General features: G+C 51.8%; 1 protein-coding gene across 6 annotated transcripts in view; it reads left to right on the top strand.

Annotated features, from left to right (window-relative positions):
* Positions 1-24,842, top strand: part of PLA2G6 (phospholipase A2 group VI) — a 67,846-nt gene that overhangs the window by 34,892 nt on the left and 8,112 nt on the right. For 3 of the 6 annotated variants that reach the window (XM_008049164.2, XM_021708098.1, XM_008049165.2), the window contains 9 exons: positions 2,837-3,052; positions 4,322-4,505; positions 6,519-6,706; positions 10,694-10,790; positions 11,954-12,136; positions 16,240-16,348; positions 19,701-19,779; positions 22,181-22,344; positions 24,109-24,259. In XM_008049164.2, the coding sequence (XP_008047355.1) occupies positions 2,837-3,052; positions 4,322-4,505; positions 6,519-6,706; positions 10,694-10,790; positions 11,954-12,136; positions 16,240-16,348; positions 19,701-19,779; positions 22,181-22,344; positions 24,109-24,259 (1,371 nt within the window). Of the gene's footprint in view, positions 1-2,836; positions 3,053-4,321; positions 4,506-6,518; positions 6,707-10,693; positions 10,791-11,953; positions 12,137-16,239; positions 16,349-17,421; positions 17,587-19,700; positions 19,780-22,180; positions 22,345-24,108; positions 24,260-24,842 lie in introns of all 6 variants that reach the window. The other 3 variants (XM_021708097.1, XM_008049163.2, XM_021708099.1) reach the window with 2 other exon arrangements.

The following is a 24,842-nucleotide window of genomic DNA, read 5'->3' as shown; positions in this document are numbered from 1 at the left end:
GCACTGAGCTAGCAAAAGGCTAAGTAGCATATAAGAGATATTTCTATGTTTCTTTACAGGCGGATTAGAATGAACTCCTTCAGAATTAGTGAAGAAGAACACAGGCTAAGGAAGGGAGGGAAACATACAATGACCTAAAGAAACATACGCCAATTAAGGTTTTAAAAGACGACGTGTCTCATTAAATGAAGTATAACAACTTAACCAGCTCCCTTTTTTTCTTTTTCATATATATATATATATATATATATATATATATATTAGGGGCCAACTGGGAGACGTAGGCTATGACTAACGCCCTCCGGTTTTCTGGTGCCTTTGGGTTTATTGGGGTATATGTCTGATAGGCCTTCATGAGACACTCCAGAAAAGCGGTGGGAGATTTCTGTGGCCCTTGAGTGACTTCACTCATCTTAGATAAATTTGTGGGGCGCCTTGCAGCAGCCCGGAATCTCCCAACAGAGTCCAGCGATAAGTGGTGAGACACTCCCTACCGTGATTAGTGTTAGGGTCCCAGTTTGGTCTGTTAGGGGGGAAAGTCGCGCTTCAATCCTGCATGTTCTGCTGGCCGGCTGCCAGGTCCTGGGATTAACTTCCTTGCTTCCTGGTGGATTCTCTCCCTGTCTCCCGCAGTGAAGAGCTTGGAGAAGCTGTTGGCAATTATCCCATGTGGGCATAAAGGCGGGCTCCCGTCCCACCCATGATATTAATTACAGTAACAGACACTAACAAACACTGAACACACAAACAGGACAGCAAAAACTCAACAGAGAGATCTGGCTGCCCGAGGGCAAAACAGGAGATCCCAGTGAGGAGATCTCACTAGGACCTCGGACCCCGGAATTAGCGCTGCGTCCAGCTTTCCCGATGGTCCCTACAGGAATGCACTCAAAACAGAAATCAGGAGCTTGACCTACCTCTCTGAGGGCTTCCAGGGGCGTTGTGAGTCTGCTAAAGATACAGGCCCTATCAAACCCAGAGAGTTCTCAGGGGTGCAGCCCCACAAGGCCTGTCAGTTAAAGTGGGTGCAATTTAAGCACTCGGTTCTCCTGGACGAGCCCCCATATGAAGTAGCGTCCGAGCGATTAAATAACAGCCCACTGATTTAATTTTAACAAAGGAGAAGTGTATTAGTCAAGGCTCTGCCAGCTGGCGACCGCTTGCAGGAAGAGAATTCCAAGCAAGACGGCCCCGAGCCCCCACTCAGAGCTCCCCTAAGTCGTCCTAGCTTACATCTTGGTTAGCTAAAGTTAGAGTTGGACATTTTGTAGAACTCTTATCGCAATATTCTGCTGCCATCAGCAAGCTAGCGAGTTTACAGAAGCAGATGTGCTCATTAGACAGGTATAGTGGGTAAAGATATAATTTATCTTGCAATGTTTACAGAGGAGAAACCTTCAAAGAAAAACCTCCAGGAAGGGAGTAACGCCTGTTTCAAGGCTGAAGCCATTTCTTTCATTCCCCACCCCCTTATAATCCCAGGGGCAGAGGCTGCTTTTTTTCCCTTTCACATTGGCAAGGTCACTCCTGCCTCTATGATGTTTAAGCCAGCGGTGACTTTTTAGCTGTCCTTGTATTTGACTTAGCAGCAGCATCTGCTTTAGAGAACTCCAGTGTTGAGATTGGTGAGATGCAGGAACAACCAGCTCACAGGAACGAGGGATCACATCCTTCCATTCCATCTCTCCTACTTTGTTGTTGCTAGAGTGCTGATTACCTTGTAGTCTATTTAGTGGACTGATCTCCCCATAAGAACACAGGCTCCAGGAGGGCAGGGCGTACTCTTCATTTTGTTCATTAATCTAGACTTCCATTTAGAATGGTGTCAGACGCAGATCACATGCTCAGCAGATACTTGTTAAGTGTTTGCACTCTCTGGGGAAAGGACAGGCCATTGCTGAGCCTGTGCATTCTGGGCACTGCTCTTACTAGACCCTGGCTGGCTGCTGGGCTTGTAGAGGTGTATCAGACAAAACCTTCTTGGTACGTTGACAGATCTGGTCAGAATTTCAAGTAACCATCACTGACATGTAATAGCCATGGTTTTAAAGTGCTTTTACAGTGCTTTCTTGTACGTCCTCACAGTCCCTTTGGGAGGCAGGTACAATTGTGTTTCAAATGACATTCAGAGAGGGAAGAGATTTTCCCAAGGTCACACAGCAACTTAATAGCAAAACTTAGACTCAAACTCAACTCTTTAAAACTGAACGCGATTTTTTTTCTGATTATAAGGGAATATATGCTCATTAGAGAAAACTTAGAAGCTATGCTAATAGGTAAAGAAGAACATTTAAATTATTGATTATGCTACCATGCACTTGTTGACACATTTCTTTCCAGCCTTTTTTTTTTTAAACACAGTTGAGACCACATCGTATTATATATAATTTGTATCCTGGTTTTTTACTTAGCATTAAATGTTTTCCTATTCTTTTAAAATCTCATTTTAATGGCTGTATAATATTTCATCACATAGATGTATCACAATTTATATAATATTCAATTGCTGAACATTTAGGCAAACAACATGTATTTACTTCCTACTCTGTACAAGGGGCCAAGGACTGGAGGCCGTGGATATGACAGAACTCTAGTAAAAGAAAATATCAAGGCACCAAATGATGGTACCAAAGTAAAGAAAGAAAAGGAAATGTTTTCAAATGAAAAGAAAGTCCAAACTGAACTCCATTTAGATGTGTGTATGTGCTAGGAAAGGGGAGGCAGCTGGAGCAGATCAGGAAGCAGCCTGGGGTGGGGGGCTTCTGGCTCCAGCAGGGGCATGGGCCGAGGGTCCCCGGCTCATTTCCATGTCTCACCCCTCTGCCTGGCTCCACAGACTCTTCCAGCTGGAGTCGGAGGCTGACGCCCTGGTGAACTTTCAGCAGTATTCTTCCCAGTTGCCGCCCTTCTACGAGAGCTCCCTCCAGGTCCTGCACACCGAGATCTTGCAGCAGCTGACTGACCTAATCCGCAACCACCCCAGCTGGTCGGTGACCCACCTGGCCGTGGAGCTGGGCATCCGCGAGTGTTTCCACCACAGCCGTGTCATCAGGTGGGCAGGGGAACAGAGCCACCTGGATGATGCGTGTACCTGCCTGTGTGGGCAGTGGGGCTGTTGGGAGTTTCTCGGTTCTGCTTCAGTTTTCCTCTGTAGTTTGGCTTATAAAGGAGTGAGGCCTGGTGCAGTGGCTCACACCTGTAATCTCAGTGCTTTAGGAGACTGAGGTGGGAGGATCTCTTGAGGCCATGAGTTTGAGACCAGCCTAGGCAACATAGCAGGACCCCATCTTCCCATCTTTATAAAAATACAGAAATTAGCTGGTCATGAATTATACATTAGCCAGAATGGTGATGCATGCTTGTAGTTCCAGCTACTCGGGAGGCTGAGGCAGGAGGATTGCTTGAGCCCAGGGGGATTGCTTGAGGCTGTAGAGAGCTATGATGGAGCCGTTGCACTCCAGCCTGGGTGACAGAGCAAGACCATCTCTTAGGAAAAAATGTAGCAGCATTGCTCCTGGGCTAGAACATAAGAACTCCGGCTAAAGTCAGAAGGAACAATGTGACATTTCTGGAGTGCTTACTAGGTTCCAGGCTCAAGGCAACTGATTTACACCCACTGTGAAATTGTATCCTCCCAGCCTTGATGAAGTATCATCATCTCAGAGAGACTTTCCAGGGTTTGTGCAAGGCATTCAGCTAGGGAGGGCTGACAGCAGGCACAGATCCTTGGTCTCTCCTTCAGACCTGGCTATCCTTCTGGAAGCTGGAATGCCTCTTTTTGTATGTTTGGGATGGGCACTATCCCCACCCTTGCTCAGGACACCTGTTGGCATTTTGCCCACAGGTAGCCACACCTCTGGTTCTCCACCCCAGGCAGCTCGGTTCAGCTCCCAGGCCCACAACTCAAAACCTCACTGCACTTTACAGTTTTCAGGCATGATCTTGGACAGCATGGCTTCTAATCTCATGGCAGCTATGTTCATTGCCGAGGGCAGCCATAGCGGGTTGTGTGGATAAGGATATTGAAGCCCAGAGAGATTAAGTGAATTGCCCACATTCTGCAACCCTTTTCTATGCAACCCCACAGCCCACTTCACGTGCTATGGCCCTGGGGCACATCTCTAGTACAAGTGAGCTAACTGAACTAAAACCTGATACAAGTCACATCAGATACAAATTGCAAATCAGCCCTGTGTTTGAACCAACCAGCTTGAGCGTGGCAAGGATGCTCTTGACCTCAAACGTGCTTCTGCACTTGGGTTTCCCAGTACCCTAGCCACCCAGCACCTTGCCTGCTCACCTCCCTGGCCCTCCCCTGCAGCTGCGCCAATAGCACAGAGAATGAGGAGGGCTGCACTCCCCTGCACCTGGCTTGCCGCAAGGGTGATGGGGAGATACTGGTGGAGCTGGTGCAGTACTGCCACGCCCAGATGGACGTCACTGACAACAAGGGAGAGACCGCCTTCCATTATGCTGTACAGGGTGACAATTCCCAGGTGCTGCAGGTGAGTGGGGGGTGGGGCAGGGAAACTGGTACTGACATCACCCTGTGTCCTCTGTTCTCTTTGGGGCCCTGGGCTCAGGTGTCACTCCTGGACCTCTCCCTGGGTCCTTGAGGCCTGGACTCTCCACCTCCCTGACTCTTTCCTCCCAATGCTTGTCAAGGAGACATATCTTTGCCCTCTTTGCTTGACAACCCTGGGACATCCTCCAACCCAGCAAACTCAACTCAAGGCCCAGTTCTAGTCAACCAGTTTAGTTCTGCTTTTCTTGGGCACCGACTATTAACTTTTTGATTACCTGGGCAGAAAATTTTCTTTTTAAAAATGTGGGCAAGTAGATAGAGTGATGTTATTAAAAAGCTACTTTATATGTCAGGTTGAACCAGGCACGGTGGCTCATGCCTGTAATCCCAGCACTTTGGGAGGCCGAGGTGGGAGGATTGCTTGAGCCTAGGAGTTCAAGACCAGCCTGGGCAACATAGCCAGACACCATCTGGAAAGGCAGGCTGTTGGACTATGTTTCATTGGCTAGAATGAGAAGATTTCCCTAAAGGTTATATACTTCTCTCTGCCTCGACAGAATGGAGCTACATTATTCCAGAAAAGGCGGATTCATATCTTGTGCTTAGTGCTCTCCGGGAAAGGATCCCACACCCACTGTTGAACTCTTGTCTCTGAGGAGCTGCTGAGCGCCCAGCACGGTGCCTCGCAGACTCTGGCTCAGTACGAAGAGTGTGTGTGCTCTCTTCCCAGTAGCCACATACACTGTAGCTGTCCTTTATGGAGTGCTGATTGGTGCCTGACTCTGCACTGCATGCTTTATGTGTTCTATTTAATTCTCAAAATGCCCTCCTGGGGTAGGAATCCTTATCCTCTTTCCCTGTCCAAAGAAACTGAGGGTCAGTGGAGTTAAGAAGTGTGCCAGGAAGGGCCACAAAGCTGAGAGTGGAGCTGGCCCTCAAATCTGGCCTAGATGCCAGTCCCTCCCGCTCCCTGCTGTCTCTGGCCTGCTGCCAGGCCCGGTGGGTCTGCTCTGAGGTGGCCCAGGTGTCACACAGTTGACACTGTGATCCTAACTAACCTCAGGGAGATAGCATTCCGCCAAGAATGAGAAAATAAAACCCTCCCAGCTCTCTTTTTAGTGCTGGTGTCCTGTTATAGAAAATGTAATGCCTGGCTGGGCTCGGTGGCTCAGCCTGTAATCCCAACACTTTGGGAGGCCAAGGCAAGTAGCTTGCCTGAGCCCGCATGTGACTTGGTGAAACTTCGTCTTGGTGAAACCAGCCTGGGTGACTTGGTGAAACTTCGTCTCTACAATAAATAAAAAATTAGCCGGGCGCGGTAGCTCATGTTGTAATTCCAGCTACTTGGAAGGCTGAGGCAGAAGGATCGCCAGAGCCCAGCAGGTTGATGCTGGGGTGGCCACGAGTGTGCCGCTGCACTCCAGCCTGGGCGACAGAGTTAGACTCCAACTAAAAAAAAAAAAAAAAAAAAAGAAGAAAACATATTGCCAACATGTGGGAAACAAAATTAAGCAGGACAGAATGAAAAGCAAGAATCATTCCTACCTAGATAGACCTCCCTCTCCCACCCCCTGCCCCGTACCTACTGAGGTAGGACTGCCTTTTAAGTTTCTGGATTCAGAAATGTTTTTGTCTTGTTTTGTTTTTTTAAAGAGATGAGGTCTTGTTATGTTGCCCAGGCTGATCTTGAACTCCTGGACTCAAGCATTCGTTCTACCTTGGCCTCCCAATGTGCTGGACTTACTGGCCCAAAAATGTTATATGAGCCACAGTCATGCCAAGTCCACCCGCTAACCCCCGCACTATCCATACTGGCAGTCCGTTTCTTTACTTGCTCCAAAGTCTGCTCTTCCTGTCGTTTCTCTTTAAGTTCTTATCAGTGTCCTCATGAGTCAGACTCCCCTTCTGCTTTCATCCCCTGCTGGTGGTAGGGAGAGAAACATGAGGGGGCTTCCCTGTGTGGGCCCCACCCACCCTGACCTCATGCTGTCAGCTCCTAGGAAAGAACGCATCTGCAGGCCTGAACCAGGTGAATAACCAGGGACTGACTCCACTGCACCTGGCCTGCCAGCTGGGGAAGCAGGAGATGGTGCGTGTGCTGCTGCTATGCAATGCTCGCTGCAACATTATGGGGCCTGGCGGCTACCCCATCCACTCGGCCATGAAGTTCTCCCAGAAGGGGTAAGACCTCACACCCAACCCCACCCACCGGCCTGCCAGGCTCCAGCTCTCGCCTCGCCTGTCCTCGCCCAAGTTGAGCAGTGTCCTCTTGAGATCCTAGCATCACCTGCCTCAGCACAGAGGCCCCAGGTTCACAAACCTCATCAGGGCTGACCTGGTGTGAACAAAGTGCTTGATCGTTGTGTCATGGGTGGGAATCTCAGTTCACAAACTCAGCTGTGCAAGGTGTGGAACTTTTTGAATTTTTCTGTAATACACCTTCATTTTTGACTGTGAGCCTCTCTCTACCAAACTGGTGAAAAACAGCCTTAGTCTTCCTGGAGTCCCTCCTTTCCAGCCTCCCAGGTAGTACTCTTGTTCTGATGCAACCCCAAGGCTTGGTGGGGTCCACCCAACTGACTTCTCCACCCCAGCCCATCAACCTGATCTGAACAGCCTGTCATGGCTGTAGTGCTCTTTGGTTTTTTCCATGTCCCACTCGAAGCCTGAGAATGTTTTGCAAGGTGACCGAGGGCCCTGTCTGCCTAGATGCTTCTTTCCTTCCTGGCTGGTGGCACCGCTGGGAGGGGCGTGTAGGCCCATGTCTTGGGATTGCTAGCCCACTCTCATATTTCCCCTCCTTCCCAGACCTGGGAAACCCTGGTCTCAGGAAAATTCTTTTCCATCTGTGGTGTGTGTATGCGTGTGTGTGTGTGTGTGTGTGTGTGTGTGTGTGTGTGTGTGTGTGTGAGATATGGGTGGGTATGGGGGAAGTGGGATAAAAGAGAGGACTATCAGCTGGGCTTGGTGGCTCAGCCTGTAATCCTGCGCCTTTGGGAGGCTGAGGTGAGTGGATTGCCTGAGCCTGCGGGTTCGAGACCCGCCTGGGCAGCGAGACCTCATCTCTACAATAAATAAAAAAATCAGCCGGGCATGGTAGCGCATGCATGTAATTCCGGCTACTTGGAAGGCTGAGGCGGAAGGATCGCTGGAGCCCAGCAGGTCGAGGCTGTGGTGGCTGGGAGCGGCCACTGCACTCCAGTCTGGGCGACAGAGTGAGACTCCAACTCAAAAAATAAAAAAAAAAGAGGAATATCTCAAAACGCTCTCCAGTGGGAACAATATGTAGAATGAATGAGCCAGTCAGTCCCTCGATCCTGGGCACCATGCTCAGCACTGGCCTTACTGGAATAAATAAGCCATGAGCCCTGATCCAGGCAGCTCCAGGACAGAAGACACTTCGTCACCCAATACCTCACAGCACAGTGTGGGACAAGCCATGACAAAGTACAGAGGGTGGCACCTGGCCGGAGGCTGGCATTCTTGCCTGCCTCTGGGGTTTTCTTTCCTTTGGCGGCTACACCCACCTTGCTACCCCTTCAAGGTCTGGCCCAACCTTAGGCAGACCCTACTTTCCTTGATTTCTCCTGAGCACAGCTGACATGAACTAGAGCTTTCAGAAAGATTTGACCAGATGGTTAGAATACCAACACCCCCATCAGTCGGGTTGTCTGGTTGCAGTTGTGACCTGAGAGGACACCAAGTGACGGTGTTGCTCTTTTCCACCCAGAGGGCTGGCACACGCCCATGCTTGCTTGGCTCCAGCCTCCCTGCGATTTACTGAGCAGGAGCCTGGTGACTGCCCAGGTTTCTGCCTCCTCAAACACCCTAGCTGCCGCTGTTCCCTCTGCCCCCACCCAGGCCGTCCTGGGTGAGTCTGGTGTCCGATCGCACAAGAGGATCTTTACACAGAAGATAGAGGGAGTGGCTGGTACCTTGGCAAGGGGGTGGGCAGCAGGGAGACCCTTCCTACATGGTGGCCAGTGCAGCCGTACCCTGAAAGTTGCTCGGGTTCATTGTTACTGCTGGGGGCTCCCTCACAGCTCAGACCAGGAGCCCCTGTGCTGTTTTTTTAAAACTGAACTTTTCTCAGAGTCTCGTTTGTGTCTGGGACTCTCAGATGACCACATCCCTGCCCGGGAGAGGAAACAGATGATCCTAGACAGCAAGGTGGGGTCTGAGATGGAGGATGCATGGGGGTTACATGCGGAGCTCAAAGAGGGCACCCAGGCAGCTGGGGTTCAGGGAAGGCTTCACGGGAGCAGCGGCTGAGCCAGGTTGTAGAGATAGCCGGAGCTGGCAGTGTGGGGTGAACACTGGGAAGTGAACACTGGGAGGTCCTGAGGGCCCAAGGGAGGAAGTTGGGTCCAACTCCACGTGCCTAGTGCCCTTGTGTAAATCCTGGTCCCACTCTCCACCCTTGGGGGAAGAATGACACCAGCAGTGATAGGTAAGAATAGCTGATCACTAAAGCTGCCTCTGTACACACACACACACACACACACACACACCCTGGGCTTGGTCTTTATATAGGTTATTTCACAACAGCCAATGTACATTATTCCCCTTTTAAAGATGAGGAAACCAAGATTTAGAAAGATTAAGTAATTCGCCAAGGCCGGGCAGTCAGTAGGCACTGGAACTGGGAATTAAATCCATGTGGGCTGTCCCTAGTAACTGCATTCTTTTATTTTAAACAACTTTATTGAGATATCATTCACATACCGTATAATTCACCTATTTAAAGCGTATAAGTCAATAGTTTGTGTTTATTACACTGATTTTTAAGATTGTGGTAAAATATAATAACATAAAGTCTGCCATTTTAACCACTGATAAGCGCATAATTCAGTGGCAGTTACATTCTCAATGTTGTGCTGCCATCACCACTGTTTCTAAAACTTCATTATCACCACAGACAGAAACTCTAACCATTAATAACTCCCCACTCCCCCTCCCCAGCCCTTGGTAACCCCTAATCTATTTCCTTTCTCTGTGAACTTGCCTATTCTAGAGACTTCCTCTAAGTGGAATCATACAGCATTTGTCCTTTAGTGTCCGGCTGATTTCACTTAGCATGACGTCGCCAAGGTTCATCCATGTTGTGCCATGCATCAGAATTTCCATTCTTTTAAAGGCAAAATGTGTAGGGGCAACCCCTTTGGGTCCCCTCCCACTGTGGGAGCTTTTCTATCCTCTCAATAAATCCTGCTTTCAAAAATAAATAAATAAGTAAAGACAAAATGTGGTGTGTGTGTGTGTGTGTGTGTGTATACCGGGGGTGCTAAAAAAGTATATACATTTCAAGAGATGTTATCTATGTATTACTTTTAGTCTGCTGTAATCAGAAGTGTCTGGATGCTGATGGTGACCACTTTGAGTATCTCTTGTAATTGCAGAAGTCGAACGTGACTTGTATTCATCTTTTATTATTGGTATATATGGAGTATTACAATTTTAATACAGTTTTTTCCTTTCTTAAAATGTATATACATTTTTTGGCACCTCTGTACACACACACACGTTATGTTTTGTTTATCTGTTCATCTCACTGTTAGACACTTGGTTGTTTCCACCTTTTGGCTGTTATGAATAAAGCTGCTGTGTCCGTGGTCTGCAAATATCAGTTGGAGTCCCTGCCCTCAGTCCTTTGTGGTTGCAATCTTACCCATGCTGCCATGCTGCATCCTACATCCTACAGGGTGAAGACCACCGCATGAAACACCCACAGTGCAGGGCGGGGTGGGGGGAGATGGAAGGTGGCTATGTGCCAGGCACAGAACCAGGCTCTGAAGTGCCTGTCCCCTTTAATCCCCAGCCACCCTTGTTAGCACTGTCCCCGTGTTGCAGACAGGCTCAACACCCAGAGGTTACCAGTGAGGAAGCTGAAGCTTGACCTAAACCCGTCTGACTCTAAAGGCAGCACCAGGGAGAGTGATCACTGCTAGATGCTGTCATTAGGAAGGCTTCCTGGAAGAGAGGGTTAGATGTGCCTTGAGGGGCTCTGTACACCCTTGACTTACCATGGTGTGCATGCTGGTTGGATGTGTTGCAACTATGTTTGCAGGTGAAGCTCTCCTTAACCAACAAAGGAAGGCCTCACAGAGTCTCATGCAGTATCAGGCTGATCCAGCCTCTCCTCACTACCCTGCTCGCCTCTCTCTCCAGGTGCGCTGAAATGATTATAAGCATGGACAGCAACCAGATCCACAGCAAAGACCCTCGCTACGGGGCCAGCCCTCTCCACTGGGCCAAGAATGCAGAGGTGGGCAGAGTCTGAAGGTCTGAGGCTGAGTGGGGGCTGGGAGCAGGGTCCTAGAGCCCTTTGTCCTTCAGCTCCTGCAGGAATAAGGATCCTGGGAGGACTCTGGGGAGGCACTTGGGGGTTGGTAGCTCATGGATCTAGAGGCAGACAAGCCCATGGAGTATTGAGACCCTGGCCTTGCTCTGCTGCTCACTGCTAGGTGGTGAGGTCCCCTCCGTGCCTCGGTTTCTTCATCCGAGTATTCTGCTTTGGAAGCGTGACATCAGCAAGGTAGTGTGTGACAAATTCTTACAAACTGTCAAGTGCCTCCCAAACAGAAGATGGTGTGATGATGGTGGTGGTGGTGGATCTGGCTACACCCACAGAGAGCCTGGCTGGGCTTCTCCTCTGTGGTCTTTCCCTAAGCCAAGTTCCGCCCCTTGGGAGGATGGAGGCCTCTGGTCTCACCACCAGGAAGCACAGCTCAGCAGTGCCCTGGGCACCCCAGGGATCATGGCTGCTCCCCAGCGTGGAGGGAGGGGACTCCCAGCCTCAGGGTATCTTTGTGTTCCAGGAGCTGGACACCAAGCCCTGCCCTTCATGTATGTTTTGTCATTCTTTGCCATCACCCTCTGAGGTGGGAACTTGCATCCCCAATTTCACTGACGAGAAACCTGGGGTGCAAAGGGCTGCAATGACCTGTCCAAGTCCAGATGGGGTGAATGGGGCTGGGCCTTGGGCTCAGGTGTGTCTGGTTCCAAAGCCCAGGCTTCTCTCCCAGGTCCCAGGCTCTCCAGAGCTGCTGAGTGAACAGGGAGGCCAAGGCCTGGTGAGGAGTGACATCTTTCAGCATCCCAAAAGGGGATGCAGGGAGTGGGGGACTTTGAGAGAGGGTCCAAGGGAGCCTTTGCAAGGGGAGATAGGGTCCTGTTAGCTCCAGGAATGGACTGGAAGCCTCTTAAAACAGCCCATCTTCAGCTTTTTGTCCCCTAGTTCCTAGGGTGCTTATAGTATGGGAAATGGCATTGAGGGCCACTGCCAGAACTGGGGCCTGCGTCCTGGACTCTTCCTGTTGCTAGAACTTTCCAGAGGCCCCTCAGGGACCAAGTGGCAGTGCCTAGGTACCACAGGCCACGGCTGCTCCCTGAGTCCTGTGACTCAGACCTGGATCTTGTGTCCCACAGATGGCCCGCATGCTGCTGAAACGGGGCTGCGATGTGAACAGCACCAGCTCCACTGGGAACACAGCCCTGCACGTGGCAGTGATGCGCAACCGTTTCGACTGTGTCATGGCGCTGCTGACCTACGGCGCCAACGCCGAAGCCCGCGGCGAGCACGGCAACACCCCGCTGCACCTGGCCATGTCGGTGAGCCTGAAACCCATGCGTCCTCTCTGCTGGGCCCCAGTGGGGATGCAGGAAGATTGTCAAGGCCAGAGCAGGCCTCTGTGTCGCCTCTCTCCTTCTCTCAGATGCTTAGAATCATATTCCCTTCCAAGGCTCAGTTCAGACCCTGCCTCCTCCCTCAAGAAGCTTTCCAGGTCCCCCTCTCAGCCCCAGATAGCATCTCCTCTGTGCTCTGGTACCTTTTTCTCTTGTGCCCACCCCCATTCAATGCTTCCCTAGTGTGAAGAGAAAAAGGACAGCTCTGGCTGCAGATCATGACCCAGGGCACATCACAGCCCTGTGTCAGCCTTGATTTTCACAATTCAAAAACAGTGGTATTGATAACTATCTGGCAGAGTTATTGAGAGGATTAGGTAGTAGACACTTGGGCGCTCTGCGGCATGTCTAAATGGCACACACAGTACCTGGCACAGAGCAGGCACCCTACAATATTAGTGCTCCCTGCTTTGTTCCTGGGAACACATATCCACCTGTGTGATGTTCTCACCTCCCCTGGGAGACTAAGTACACCCAGCTGGGCAGACTGTGGTGGGGCTGGTCACGTGCTGGTTTTTTGTAGAACATAGTTCCTGCCTTTAAAACCCCTGCAGTCTAGTTAGACAGCTAGAGTATGGCATATTAACCTCAGGGAGGAGGATGTTGTGTTATAGACACAGGGGTGTGTGTGTGTGTGTGTGTGTGTGTGTGTGTGTGTGTGTGTGTTCGTGTGTGTGTGTGTTCCATTCCAACACCATATGTATCTAAGTCTGTTTAACAAGTCTCAGAGTGATGGAACAGGAGAGACCCCAGACTCTAAAAGAAGTAGATTCAGGACAAATTCAGAGACATCCTGTTTTATACCAAAGGTCATAATTTAGAAGAGACATTGTTGCCCAAGAGGCTGAAATTATAAATAAAACCATGGGCATTTTTAGTACTGAGCGGGCCCTTGGAGGATCTAGTTCACTAGCTCTCAAGTTTTTTGGCCTAAATGGTCCCTTTATCCTCTTAAGAATTATTGAGGGCTGGGTGCAGTGGCTCATGCCCATAATCCCAGTGCTTTAGGAGATTGAGGCAGGAGGATCATTGAGGCCAGAAGTTTTGAGACCAACCTGGGCAACATAGCAAGACCCCATTTCTACAAAAAAATTTTCAAAAAATTGTCTGGATATGGTGTTATATACCTGTAACCCCAGTTACTCAGGAGGCTTATGCAGGAGGATCACTTGAACCCAGGAGTTCTACTAGGTTGCAGTGAGCTGTGATCACACTGCACTCCAACCAGGGTGACTAAGTGAGACCATTTTCTAAAAACCAAAAAGGAAAAAGAAAGATTATTGAGGATTCCAAAGACTTTTTGTTTGTAAGGATTTTATTTATTTATATTTACCATTTTAGAAATTTAAAATGTGAAGTTTCAAAATATTTTATTTGTAAATAATAAAAGTAAACTAATCATTTGCTAACATAAGTAACATTTTTTATTGAAAACAACTTTATTCTCCAAAACACAAAATAATGAGTAAGGCAAGTTGGCGTCATTTTACATTTTTGCAAATCTTTTTAATGCCTGACTTCACAGAAAGCCACGGATTCTTATATCCCCTGCTACATTTACTCTGTTGCAATATGTCGTTTAGTTGAAGAATACAAAGAAAATCTGACCTCCCACAGATATGTAGCTGGGAAAGATTCAGGGTTGTACCTTTTAGATAATTGCGGGTATTCTTCTTTGATATTACACCGAAACTCACCACATGATAGTCGCAGACAAGTTCGTTGCAGTGGGCACTCTGAAACCCTCTCTGTGAACTTTTCATGCTTTCTTACATTAAAATCCACTGGCATCTCTTTTACTCTGCATGAATCTTTTACCCATGCATGATTTTGTGTCATCCTTGGAAAATACTGGTTCACTGAAGTCACATTAGCTTTCAAATGTTGACCCATTTCATTGTATAGTATCAAAACCCCACAGTTTTATAAATATCACTACCAATCTCATCAGAAATTCTTTCAATATGGGGAAGCTATCAAGCCCATCATGGTATGTACATATTTTCTAAAATTCTAAGTTTTTCTTGAAAGCCTGAATTTTATCATTAGCAAAGAAACTGTCAGCTGTTTTTCTTGAAGCAACAGGCTCATGGCATTCGTTCACTTTTGAGAAAATGCCTTGTAAATACCCAATACTGAACAATCATAATTTGTCAGTTATTCTTTCAAGTAAAAGTGGTGAAAAAAACAGCTAGTTTGACTGGTAACTCAAACAGTCATACAAGTGCTCTTCCTCAAGATGATCATCATAGTTTGGCATGCCGCAGAAATGTTTTATGCATACTCTGCATTTTATGATGTCAAAGTTTTATGAAATGAGTACTCTTACTGCTTCATCATGGCATTCTTTTTTTGGGGGGTGGAGTGGGTTGTCAGGTCTTACTCTGTTGCCCAGGCTGGAATGCAGTGGCACAGTCATGGCATACCACAGCTTCAACCTCCTAGGCTAAGGCAATCCTTCCACCTTAGCCTTCCAAGTAGCTGAGAATACAAGTATGTGCCACCACACCTGGCTAATTTTTTGTAGAGACAGGCCTTGCTCTGTAGCCCAGGCTGGTCTCAAACTGTTGTGCTCAAGCATTCCTTTTGCTTCAGCCTCTTTAAGTGTTGGGATTACAGGCATGGGCCACTACACCTGGCTTCACCAAGGCGTTCCTAAGTGAAACTGGCTTTTTCAAAAATACTGGGTGTGAGTGGCTGTGAAGAAAAGTATGCCACTATTAGTTTGGTGCCACTGTCCTGATTAGTGCTGAGGCTCCAACAATTTTATCCTCCATTGGTTTCACACCATTAGTGCACATGGTACAGTAAGCAGGTAACATCTTGGTATTTTTCTAAAAACAGTCTTAACCTCGCAGGCCCTCTGAGAGCGTCTCATGAATTTACAGAGGCACCCAGATCTTACTTTGAGAAGTGCTGGTGCCATTCTCTGTTCTCATACTTTGGTCATCTATTCACCATCTTCACAGCTTTGGGCATATTCATCAACCATCTTTATAATTACATATCTATTCACTTATTCAAGTTGGCTTACTTTTAAACATTCAAAAATTTACTTTAAAGGAAATTCTGTATCACTACCATAATGGTAATCCAGTACAACCATAAAAGGCAACTAAAAAAGAAATACATAACTTGGCTAGGTGTAGTGGCTCACACCTGTAGTCCCAGCATCTTGGAACACTGAGGCAGGAGGATTGCTTGAGCCCAGGAGTTCGAGAACAGCCTGGGCAACCTAGAGAGACCTTGTCTCTATAAAAAATAAAAAAATTACCCAGGCTTGGTGGTGCCCACCTGTAGTCCTGGAAGACTGAGAAGAAAAGAAACACATAATGAATAATGAAAACACACCTATTAGCTGTGCCCATTTAAGTTATAATGGAACTTGAAGAATTGCTTGGAAAACACCATTTTAGACACTTTTCATCCTCTAGACAGAGAAATCAGGCCCCAGGAAGAGGGAGGTGACAAGACCAGAGCTCAGCTTTCCAGATGGCCATGTCCGTTGGTTTGTCTGTGAAGCCAGGCCATGCCCCGCCCTGGCCCAGCCTCCAGGTGCTTATGTGTATGAGGCTGCCACTGGGGGATGGGTGCTCAGTTCCCCTCAGGGGTGGCAATCTGGACAGCATGGGCAAGACATCTTTCCCTGCCCTCCGCACCCTCTCCCTGTTCCTCTTGGAAATTATTGGTAGCTGACCTTCTTTGGCCTGTGGCTCTGGACGGGGTCATAGGTGCACTGCTTCCTTTGAGGAAGGGCTGGCAGAGCTGGGCAAGTTACCTCCAGTTTCTGCCTGGGTTCTTGCACCCTCACCTGGGGATGCTTTTAAACCCATTTGTCAGGGCACCAGCCTGCACCTGCCAGATTTTGGACTGCCAGATGGACTGGAGGTGGGAGTCAGGAGGGTTCTAGTGTCTCTCCTCGTGCTGCTGAGAGGCCTACAGTTAGCTGACAGGTAGGGACAGTGAGTCTAGGTCCTTTTCACTTTTCTGAGCTGTTGCATATCTTCTGCTCGCTCCATCTCCAACAGAAAGACAACGTGGAGATGGTCAAGGCCCTCATTGTGTTCGGGGCAGAGGTGGACGCCCCGAATGACTTTGGGGAGACTCCTACATCCTTAGCCTCCAAGATCAGCAAACGTATGTGCTCTGTACTCTGGGGCCAGAGTCGGGGGATGGGGTGGGTGCAGGGACTGAGGAGAAGGGAAGACCCAGCCATCAGGTGCCAATGTCCTGGGCTGACCCACCCCCAGCTGCTCCCTGCGCAGCCTGGTCAGGAGCACCTGGCACTCAGAGAGAGCTTCCTTTCTCCAAGAACAGGGGCTCAGACAGTGATGCAGGCTCATCAAGCTTGCCAAGCCAGTGTCCTCTTCCTTGCAGCTCCCATCCCACCTCAGGGTGTTAAGACTCCTGGCGGGGGTGGGAATGGATAGACAGCAGCCACCCTCTACCCACACTGTTGGAGAATTCACTGATGGAACCACGTGCTAGAACAACCATGTGGTTGGAGCATGCACTGCGCTGTGCAACCCCTGTCCATGCATGCCCTTATGGACACAAGCATGTGTGCCTGGTCTTGTACACACCCACAAGTGTGCATGCGCTGCACGCTCATCCGGTGAGCCTTGGCTTCAGAGCTGAAAAAAGCTGATTCTCCTTCCTGGAAGCCTGGAGCCCCCTCTGGAAGGTTCAGGGAACTATGGAGGTGTCTGTGGCTGTGTACCTGATAGACCCGTGGTGGGGGGTGCACATGCACACATGTATGCATGTGCTGCTTCTTGTGGCATCCTTTTCAGGTATCCCATTCATTACATGGAGCAAGTGCCCACTGGCTGGCTGGTTAGTCCCTTTCAAACCCTCCAGGGAACTACCCACTCAGCATTTTTGAGAATCGCTCAACGTGGCGGTGGGAGCCCTGCTTTCTTGGCCAGAGTAGAAGGAAAGAAGGGGTTCCCACAGTCATGGTGCAGGCGACACTGACCTCCTCCATATCCTGTGGTCAGTCCCAGCACCTTTCCTGGCCCCAGGAAGCTGCTTGGGATATAACAGACTGGAGTCAGCATACCCTGTCAGGCACCCCTGGTTCCCCCATGCCCAGGTAGCCTGACAGATCAGACAGGTTGGGGGTGAGCATAGAAAGGAGGGGCCTCTCCCCTACAGGCTGACACCGTTTCTGATCCTTTGTGGTCTCCCCTTCTCCAAACCATGGCAAGTTGTCACCAGGAGGGCGTTCTTGACTCTGCTGAGAACCGTGGGGGCTGAATACCACTTCTCACACTTCCAAGGGGTCCCCACCGAGCAGGGCTCTGCCTCATCACATCGTCCCTTCTTCTCTCTGGAAAGAGCCCAGGCCCCACCGGTCAGCCTAAACAGCCTAGGTAGGCCTTGCCCTTCCCGCCCACAGCCCCTCCCCCCCAGCAGTTCGGGCCCTGGGATCAGAGCAGAACGGCTTAGAGAGCAGCAGCAGGGAGAGCAGCAGCGGGGCCCCAGGAGGGAAGTCGCCGAAGGGAGAAGGGAGGGTGGGGCCAGATTCATTAGTCTTTGCAGCCAGTTACCATAGTCCCAGAGCCTAGGGGTCCCTGGCTGATGTCCCATGGCCCATCACCCCAGAGAGGATGCCCTGGACATGGTCTTAGGCCTGGGCATTTGAGTGGCGGCCGTGAGGTGGGTGCTCATTGCCTCTTTGTCTCCTGGGAGCTCAGGGTGGGCAGCAAGGAGCGCTGTTGGGGGCCTGGAGCCCCAGCCCTCGGGCTGCACCTCTGTCACACTGTTTGAATCTTGGTCAGGCCTGTGACCCTTGTGCCCCCCTCCAGTCTCCTGTGGTGACTTTCTGCCTTTGGATGTGGCCAGGCAATCAGTACCTGCCCCAGCGTATCCTTGGTGCCCAGGGAGACAACCCAGAGGAGACATGGACCGTTCTCTGGGCTTTCTGTTGTTCGGCCCGCCTGGAGCTTTGATTGTCTGGGAGTGGGGTCCCTGGACAGAGGACAGCCAAGAGCTAATCCTTGGTCAGCCAGACTTCTGTTTTAACTGCCAAGGGAGCAGACAGCAGCACCTCCAGCCAGTGTAGCCCAGCCAGGCCTGGGGTTCAGGAGAGGTAGCGCAGTGGCTCTACCTCCGTCTTCCCTCTGGAAACTGCCCCTCCACCTCCTGTCTTTATCTCTCAATTTCACAGGCAGTCAGTCTCCCAAGCCAGGCCAGATGGTGGGCCTGGGGCACAGCATCCGATGGGTAACGCCCTGGCCCTAGAGGGCCTGCAGAGCCCAGCCATGCCCTGTTAGCTGTAGCTCTTGTTACCCCTCGTCCTCTTGCTCAGCTGCACCCCAACACATGCACTCTTCCCGCTGCCCTCTCCCTGGAGCCCTGTCCCTGCCTCTCCTGGCCACTCTCCTGCTCTGCTTGTTCATTGTACAGCCACTTGCCCTGGTGAGGGGGAAACCTCTCTGCAGCCTGCCTTCCCGCTTTGCTGCTTCTGGACCCTGCACAGGGGTGGGAAGGCCTGAAAGAGACAGGGTCACTCAGGCCGCTGTGCCAGGCCCCTGGGGGCTGGGCTGCTTGTCAGGAGGGGCAGCTAGTTAATCGGGCGGGCATGGGCATAGGGTGGGATGTGGGCACAGGGCAAGACATGGATGGAGTGGGTGGTGGGGCTGATCCCGGAGGCTACTGGGGAGTTCCAGACCTGGGGTTAGGACAAGGGCTGCCTGAAGTGTGGCTGGGATCTCTCCCTTCACTCATGGAGTTAAATCCAGAGGAGCTTCCTGACTCAGCCCTTTTGGCCAGATGACCTTGGCTGAGTCGTGGGACCTCCTTGAGCCTCACCTGCAAACTAGGAATAAGAATTCTTATTCTATTCAGGTTGGGACAGGTTGGGCACGGTGGTTTGTGCCTGTTGAGAGGCAGAGGCAAGAGGATTGCTTGAACCCAGGAGCTTGAGACCAGCCTAGGCAACATAGCAAGATCTTGTCTCAAATAAATAGATAGATAGATAGATAGACAAACAAACAAACAAGCTAGGCATTGTGGCGCACGCCTATAGTCCCAGCTACTTGGGAGGTTGAAGCAGAAGGATCGCCTGAGTCCAGGAGGTTGAGGCTGAGGTGAGACGTAATTGTGCCACTGCACTCCAGGCTGGGCAAAAGAGCAAGACCCTTGATTCAAAAAATAAAAATAAAGGAACAAAGGAAAAGAAGCACTTGGTGAACTGAAGACCAGGAGATACCAGGGCTGCTCATGCTTCGGGGGTTCAGGAGGAAGACATTGAGAGGGATCTGGAAGCTGACTGGATAGGGTGGGCTCCCCTCTCCACTCCAGGCTGTTTCTCCCCACTGGCCTGTGGCCTCTGGCTCAGCTCTATCCAGGAATTAAGAACCCTTCCTGGGGCAGCAGGCAGATGTAGGGGTAGAGGAGTGGGGTGCAGCTCCAGCTAGGGACCTATGGGATGGCGGAGCTCAGAGACCTGCCTGGCCCCAGCATGCCCTACCTGTGCCCCCAGCGTTGCAGGACCTCGTGCATATCTCCCGTGCCCGGAAGCCAGCATTCATCCTGAGCTCCATGAGGAACGAGACACGCACGTGAGTGGAGCATGGGCAGGGGCCCTGGGTACACAGCCTTTGCTGGTGCCCCCCAAGGGGCTGGGACTTTTCTCCCTGTCCCACCACGGCCTGCAAGGGAACTCTTCTAGTTCTTCTGTCGTTTGCAGCAGAGATCGAGTCTAGAGAGTATAAAGAGCCTGCATGATCTTGTTCCTTCATGCCAGGCAGTGCAGGCTTGGGGGACCGCCACAGGGTCGTGCACGTGGAGGTGGTGGGGCTGGCGCAGTTGTTTCCTGCCCTGGCCGCCTGTGGGTTGAGGAGTGGGAGATGGCCCAGATCCCCTTTGGAGAGAGGTCTCAGCGACTGCTTCCTGCTGCTCCTACTTGACTTCCTTCCCCTCTTCCCTCCGCAGACTAGTGTAGTAGGATGCCTTCTCGAGCACCTGCTGTATACTCAGGCCCACTGTAGGAGGCAGGTGATAGGTACAGGGCCAGAGAGAGTCTGGGGTAGCAGGAAGGGCACAGATTCAGAAGACCTGGGTGTAAGTCGCCACCCTGACACTCACTGTAACTCAAGCAAGTCACTTAACCTCTCAGGGAAAGGTTTCCTGCAGGAAAAGCTCTGTTCTCTTATAATCAGGTGCAGCCCCTGCTTCCAGGGCCAGGCAGCCATATCACGTGACTCTGCCCCTCTTCACCTGAGGGGTCATTGTTCCCTTGGCGTGTCCCCTTGCTGTGCTTCACTCACTTCTGTGGTCACTAATATGTGCCTGGAGGGGCACCTGCCCCATCAGCATCCTCGCCCTTCCCTCCCACACATGCACATGTGTCCCCAGGCACCCACACACCTGTGCAGGGGTGGAGTTAAGGCAGCTGCTGCGTGGGAGGCAGGACCGACATTTCTCAGCCAGAGGAGACGCAGCAGGATTTTTCGTGGACCGGGGGCTGTGCAAGCCTGAGCCCTCCTTGGAGCTGGGGTTGAGGCGAGTCAGGAGGTCCCTGGGGGAGGCTTCCCATGTGTCTTGTGAGCCACAGAGCTCAGCACTGCCCCCTGGAGTTGATGTTTCTGTCGCCCGCCCTGCATCTCCAAGAGGGTCTTGCTTATTTGCTTAAGCCCCCCCATCTCCGGGCTTGCTCTGGGACAGGGCACCTCGTCCAGAGAAAGACCCCTGGAGGTGGGATACACCGGCTCCTCCATTGGCCAGCTCTGTGTTGGGTGCTTCCTGTGCTCGCAGTGCAGCTCAGAGCAGAGCCGGACCCTGCCCTCAGGGAGCTTCCAGGCAAGTGGGAGAGAAGGAGAGTAAATAGAACAGAAAGATGGCCATGGAGTGGAAGGAGGTGGGTAGAGAGCCCGGCAGGCCATGCTGAGGGTCCCGGAGGCATTAGGGCAGGCTGCTCCCCAGCAGTGACATTCAAACTGAGATGGAAGAATGAGATGACCAGAGAAAGGTTCTGGGCCACGCTGAACACAGAGGCAAGCCCTAGCCTTGGGGGCTGGGCTGGGCAGAACGTGGGGAGCGTGGGGACCTGTGGACTCAGGTGGCAGTGGCCAGGTCCAGTCCAGCCCCCACTTGTGTGACTTCGTGCCAGTCACCTGACCTCTGAGCTTCATTCCTTCATTCAAAAATGTGACTTTGGGAGGCCGAGATGAGAGGATTGCTTGAGCCCACGGGTTCGAGACCAGCCTAGGTAACTTTGTTGGCCCTCATCTCTACAATTAAAAAAAAATTAGCTGGGCATGGTGGCACATGTCTGTAGTTCCAGCTACTTGGGAGGCTGAGGCAGAAGGATTGCCTGAGGCTGCGGTGGCCGTGAGCGTGCCCTGCACTCCAACCTGGGCAACAGAGTGAGACTCTGACTCAAAAAAAAAAAAATGACAGGGATGTCAGGGAGAGTCTGCCTCTAAGGGGTTTGGGACGCTGACGCAAGATCATGCTGGTGACACCCTCCCCCAGCCCTGGCACATTGAACTTCCTTGCTCCCTGCCCCCTCCTGCTGTGCTTCTCCTGTGCTGCGTGGTGGGCCCTGACACCCCCTCCCCACCATTTTGGCCTGGCTGTGGAGGTTCCAGCCCCTCCTCCTCCAGCCCGATTAAATTCCAACAGACTCTCACCAGGGGTGTGTTTGTGTCAGGCCTAGTCCTAGCCCAAACTGAGTCACAGGGAGCTCCCTGCCCAGAGCATGGGAGACTGACTCGGTGTCTGCTGAAGTGGCACCTGGTCAATGAGGCTGTCCCCGGCCACCGCCTCTTCCATTTCTCCATGGCTCGTTCCACACCCTGAAACGCTAGACATTTATTCCATTACTGCCTTCACCCCCCCCCCCCCCACCCAATAGCACAGAAGAGTCCGTCCGCTGGGTGCAGCTGCTCAGGGGACGAGGGTTGAGAGTGTGGGAGTCAAGTGCCGGCCTGTGACAGGACCCCGTCTCTCCCTCTGCAGCTATGACCACCTGCTCTGCCTGGACGGAGGGGGTGTGAAAGGCCTCGTCATCATTCAGCTCCTCATCGCCATCGAGAAGGCCTCGGGCGTGGCCACCAAGGACCTCTTTGACTGGGTGGCGGGGACCAGCACCGGGGGCATCCTGGCCCTGGCCATTCTGCACAGTGAGGGCCGCCCCCTGGTCGGTGGGGCCCTGCAGGGTCTAGATCTGCTGAGTTCATTTTCAGAGCTTTGCAAAAAAGAGGGCCATGGGTAGAGGAGGGCCTGTGAGCCTTTTGTGGAGGGTGCTGCTGGTGTGGGGGTCCCAGGCTAGAAGGAGAGAGCTGGGCCACACCATCCCCCAGCCACAGAGGTCAGAACAGGTGCAAATGTCCGGTGGAGGAAGCATTTTTATGTTAACTGCCCCACCCCCCCTCTTCACACCTGCAGGCACTGAGGGCCACACTGCCTGCTGCAAATAAGAAAGTCCATTCTCATGATGGACGCAGCAGGCACCCGTGGGAATGAGGAGCCGCTGAGTCACAGAATGCCAGAGCCCTAGTCTGCAACTTCATCTTACACACAGGGAAATTAAGGCCCAGGCAAGGAGGGGTGACCCGACGTCACATAACCTGGGGCTGCTTGGCTGAGCGTGGTCCCTAGACTCCCAGCCTGGCACTTCCCACGTCACGGGCCATTGATGCGACCTCCTGTCACTGCAGCTTTGCAGAGATGACAGACACTTGGCTGACCAGCATCAAAACGGCTGCTCTGTGGAACTGACTGGAAGGGGCACTCCCAGATCAGGCTCCTCAGGGTCCAGCCCACCCTACCCTAGGCCTGATCCTCAGACTCAACACCCCTAGCTTCAGCCCCTGCCCCGTGCTGTTCCATTTTCTCCAAAGTGCCTTCCACATCTGGATCCTGGTGATGCAAAGCTCTGGAGGCGCCAGGGAGGACCCACCACACCAGGGGTATAAGGGCCTGTGGCCAGGCCTGTGCTGAGTGCTGGGGACGCAGAAGTGCACATCCTGATCTCATGGGGACACAGGCCTCTGGAGTTTGTTGGGCTATGTGAGGAGGCCATGGCCAGCCAGTTCAGGGGCTGCAGATGTGCGGCTGGCCCAGAAGGCTTCTGCATGCACTTCCCTCCTGTGGGACTCTGGGAAGAGAAGGATTGTCCGTTGTTAAGTTGCTCAGGACTCTGTTGTCCATAGCAGTTTATTGACGACTATATCATTTTGTTTTGATGATTCTCACCATAGCCCTGTGAGGTGAGCAGACAGGGAAACTGAGGACCAGAAAGGGTCACTTAGTGAGTTGGGCAGTCAGGACTGGCTCTCCAATCAGAGTCCAGTTGGGCAGAGTCCTAGACTCTCCTCCAGAAAGGGTCACTTCCTTTTTCAGGAGGGTGGCAATGGAAAGGATTTGAGAAGTCACCTGATTGAGCCTCTCACATGGGCGCAGGTCTTCCTTTCAGCCACCCCTCCGCTTGCATACCCCTGGCCCGGGGAACTCACTGCCTCATGAGGCAAATGGGGCAGCTGCTTCTTCCCACGAGGTGCAGCCTGCCTCTTGGTCCTCTCTGTTCTGGAGGCTCAGAGGACAGGGCTGTTCCTTCTTTTCTGTGAAAAACAGGGTAGGTCTAGCTTATAAACTTTTACACTTTTAAGGCCCCTCTTTGAGGACAGTAATGCAAAATTATGAAAACAAAATTAGTTACAGCGGCTTGGGGCTGCTGAGGGGGAATTTCTGCCTGTGTGGAACATTGCAAAGGAGGAGCCCAGAAGTCTAAGCTTGCTTAGCCCCGGGGTCAAGGCACCCCTCTCCTGCTGCTGCCTCCCGCCAGCTGCTGGCCTGTGCTCAGGGCCTCTGTCAGGGTGTCCTGTTCCCACAGGAGTCCTGTGTGTGGCCCTCGTGCCTCGCATCTCTGACCCCCTTGCTCCTAGGTAAATCCATGGCCTACATGCGTGGCGTGTACTTCCGCATGAAGGACGAGGTGTTCCGGGGCTCGAGGCCCTATGAGTCGGGGCCCCTGGAGGAGTTCCTGAAGCGAGAGTTTGGGGAGCACACCAAGATGACAGACGTCAAGAAACCGAAGTAAGTCCCCCAGCTGGAGTGTGTGGCTGTTTCCTGGCGAGAGAGGCTCCCGTCCTCCCCTTGAGGGAGCAGAGAGACCCCTGCCCTGCAGGGAGCCAGAAGGCAGAGTTGTGGCTTTCAGGCACACAGAAGTGCCCTGAGAGCAGAGGAAGGGTGTGGCCTAGTGGGCCTGGCTCTGCCTCACCTAGAAGGGCCTGGGGCTGCCTGGGCCACCCTTCTAAGGCCACCTGGGCAGAGGCTTGGTATTTGCTGCACAGGTCAAAGGAACCCTCTGACCTCTCAAATGACGTGGCTAGTCACCTTCTTACATCTCAAACAGCACTTGCTTCCGTGTTTGGGCTAATAGAATGATCGTCAGATGGCTTCAGCTCTGCCTTTAAGTGAGGGCCTGTGGGCTTGAACTATTTGAGTCAGGCTAGGGGCTCAAGTCTCATTTCCAGGAAACGTTTGCCTGGGAGGCCCGGGCCCCAGACGGGTCATCCCAGGCCTAGGGGATGTCACCCATTCGCGGCTGGATGCGGGTGTGTCACATGAGGGAGGTTTTGAGTATTTCCCATGATCTTGTATTTTGGAAGCGAGTCCT

Source organism: Carlito syrichta, unplaced genomic scaffold (assembly GCF_000164805.1).
Source record: "Carlito syrichta isolate Samal-C Ts95f unplaced genomic scaffold, Tarsius_syrichta-2.0.1 Scaffold130637, whole genome shotgun sequence".
NCBI classification, from domain to species: Eukaryota; Metazoa; Chordata; class Mammalia; order Primates; family Tarsiidae; genus Carlito; species Carlito syrichta.
Note: the sequence above shows the minus strand (reverse complement) of the source record. Positions and strands in the feature narration are given on the sequence as shown.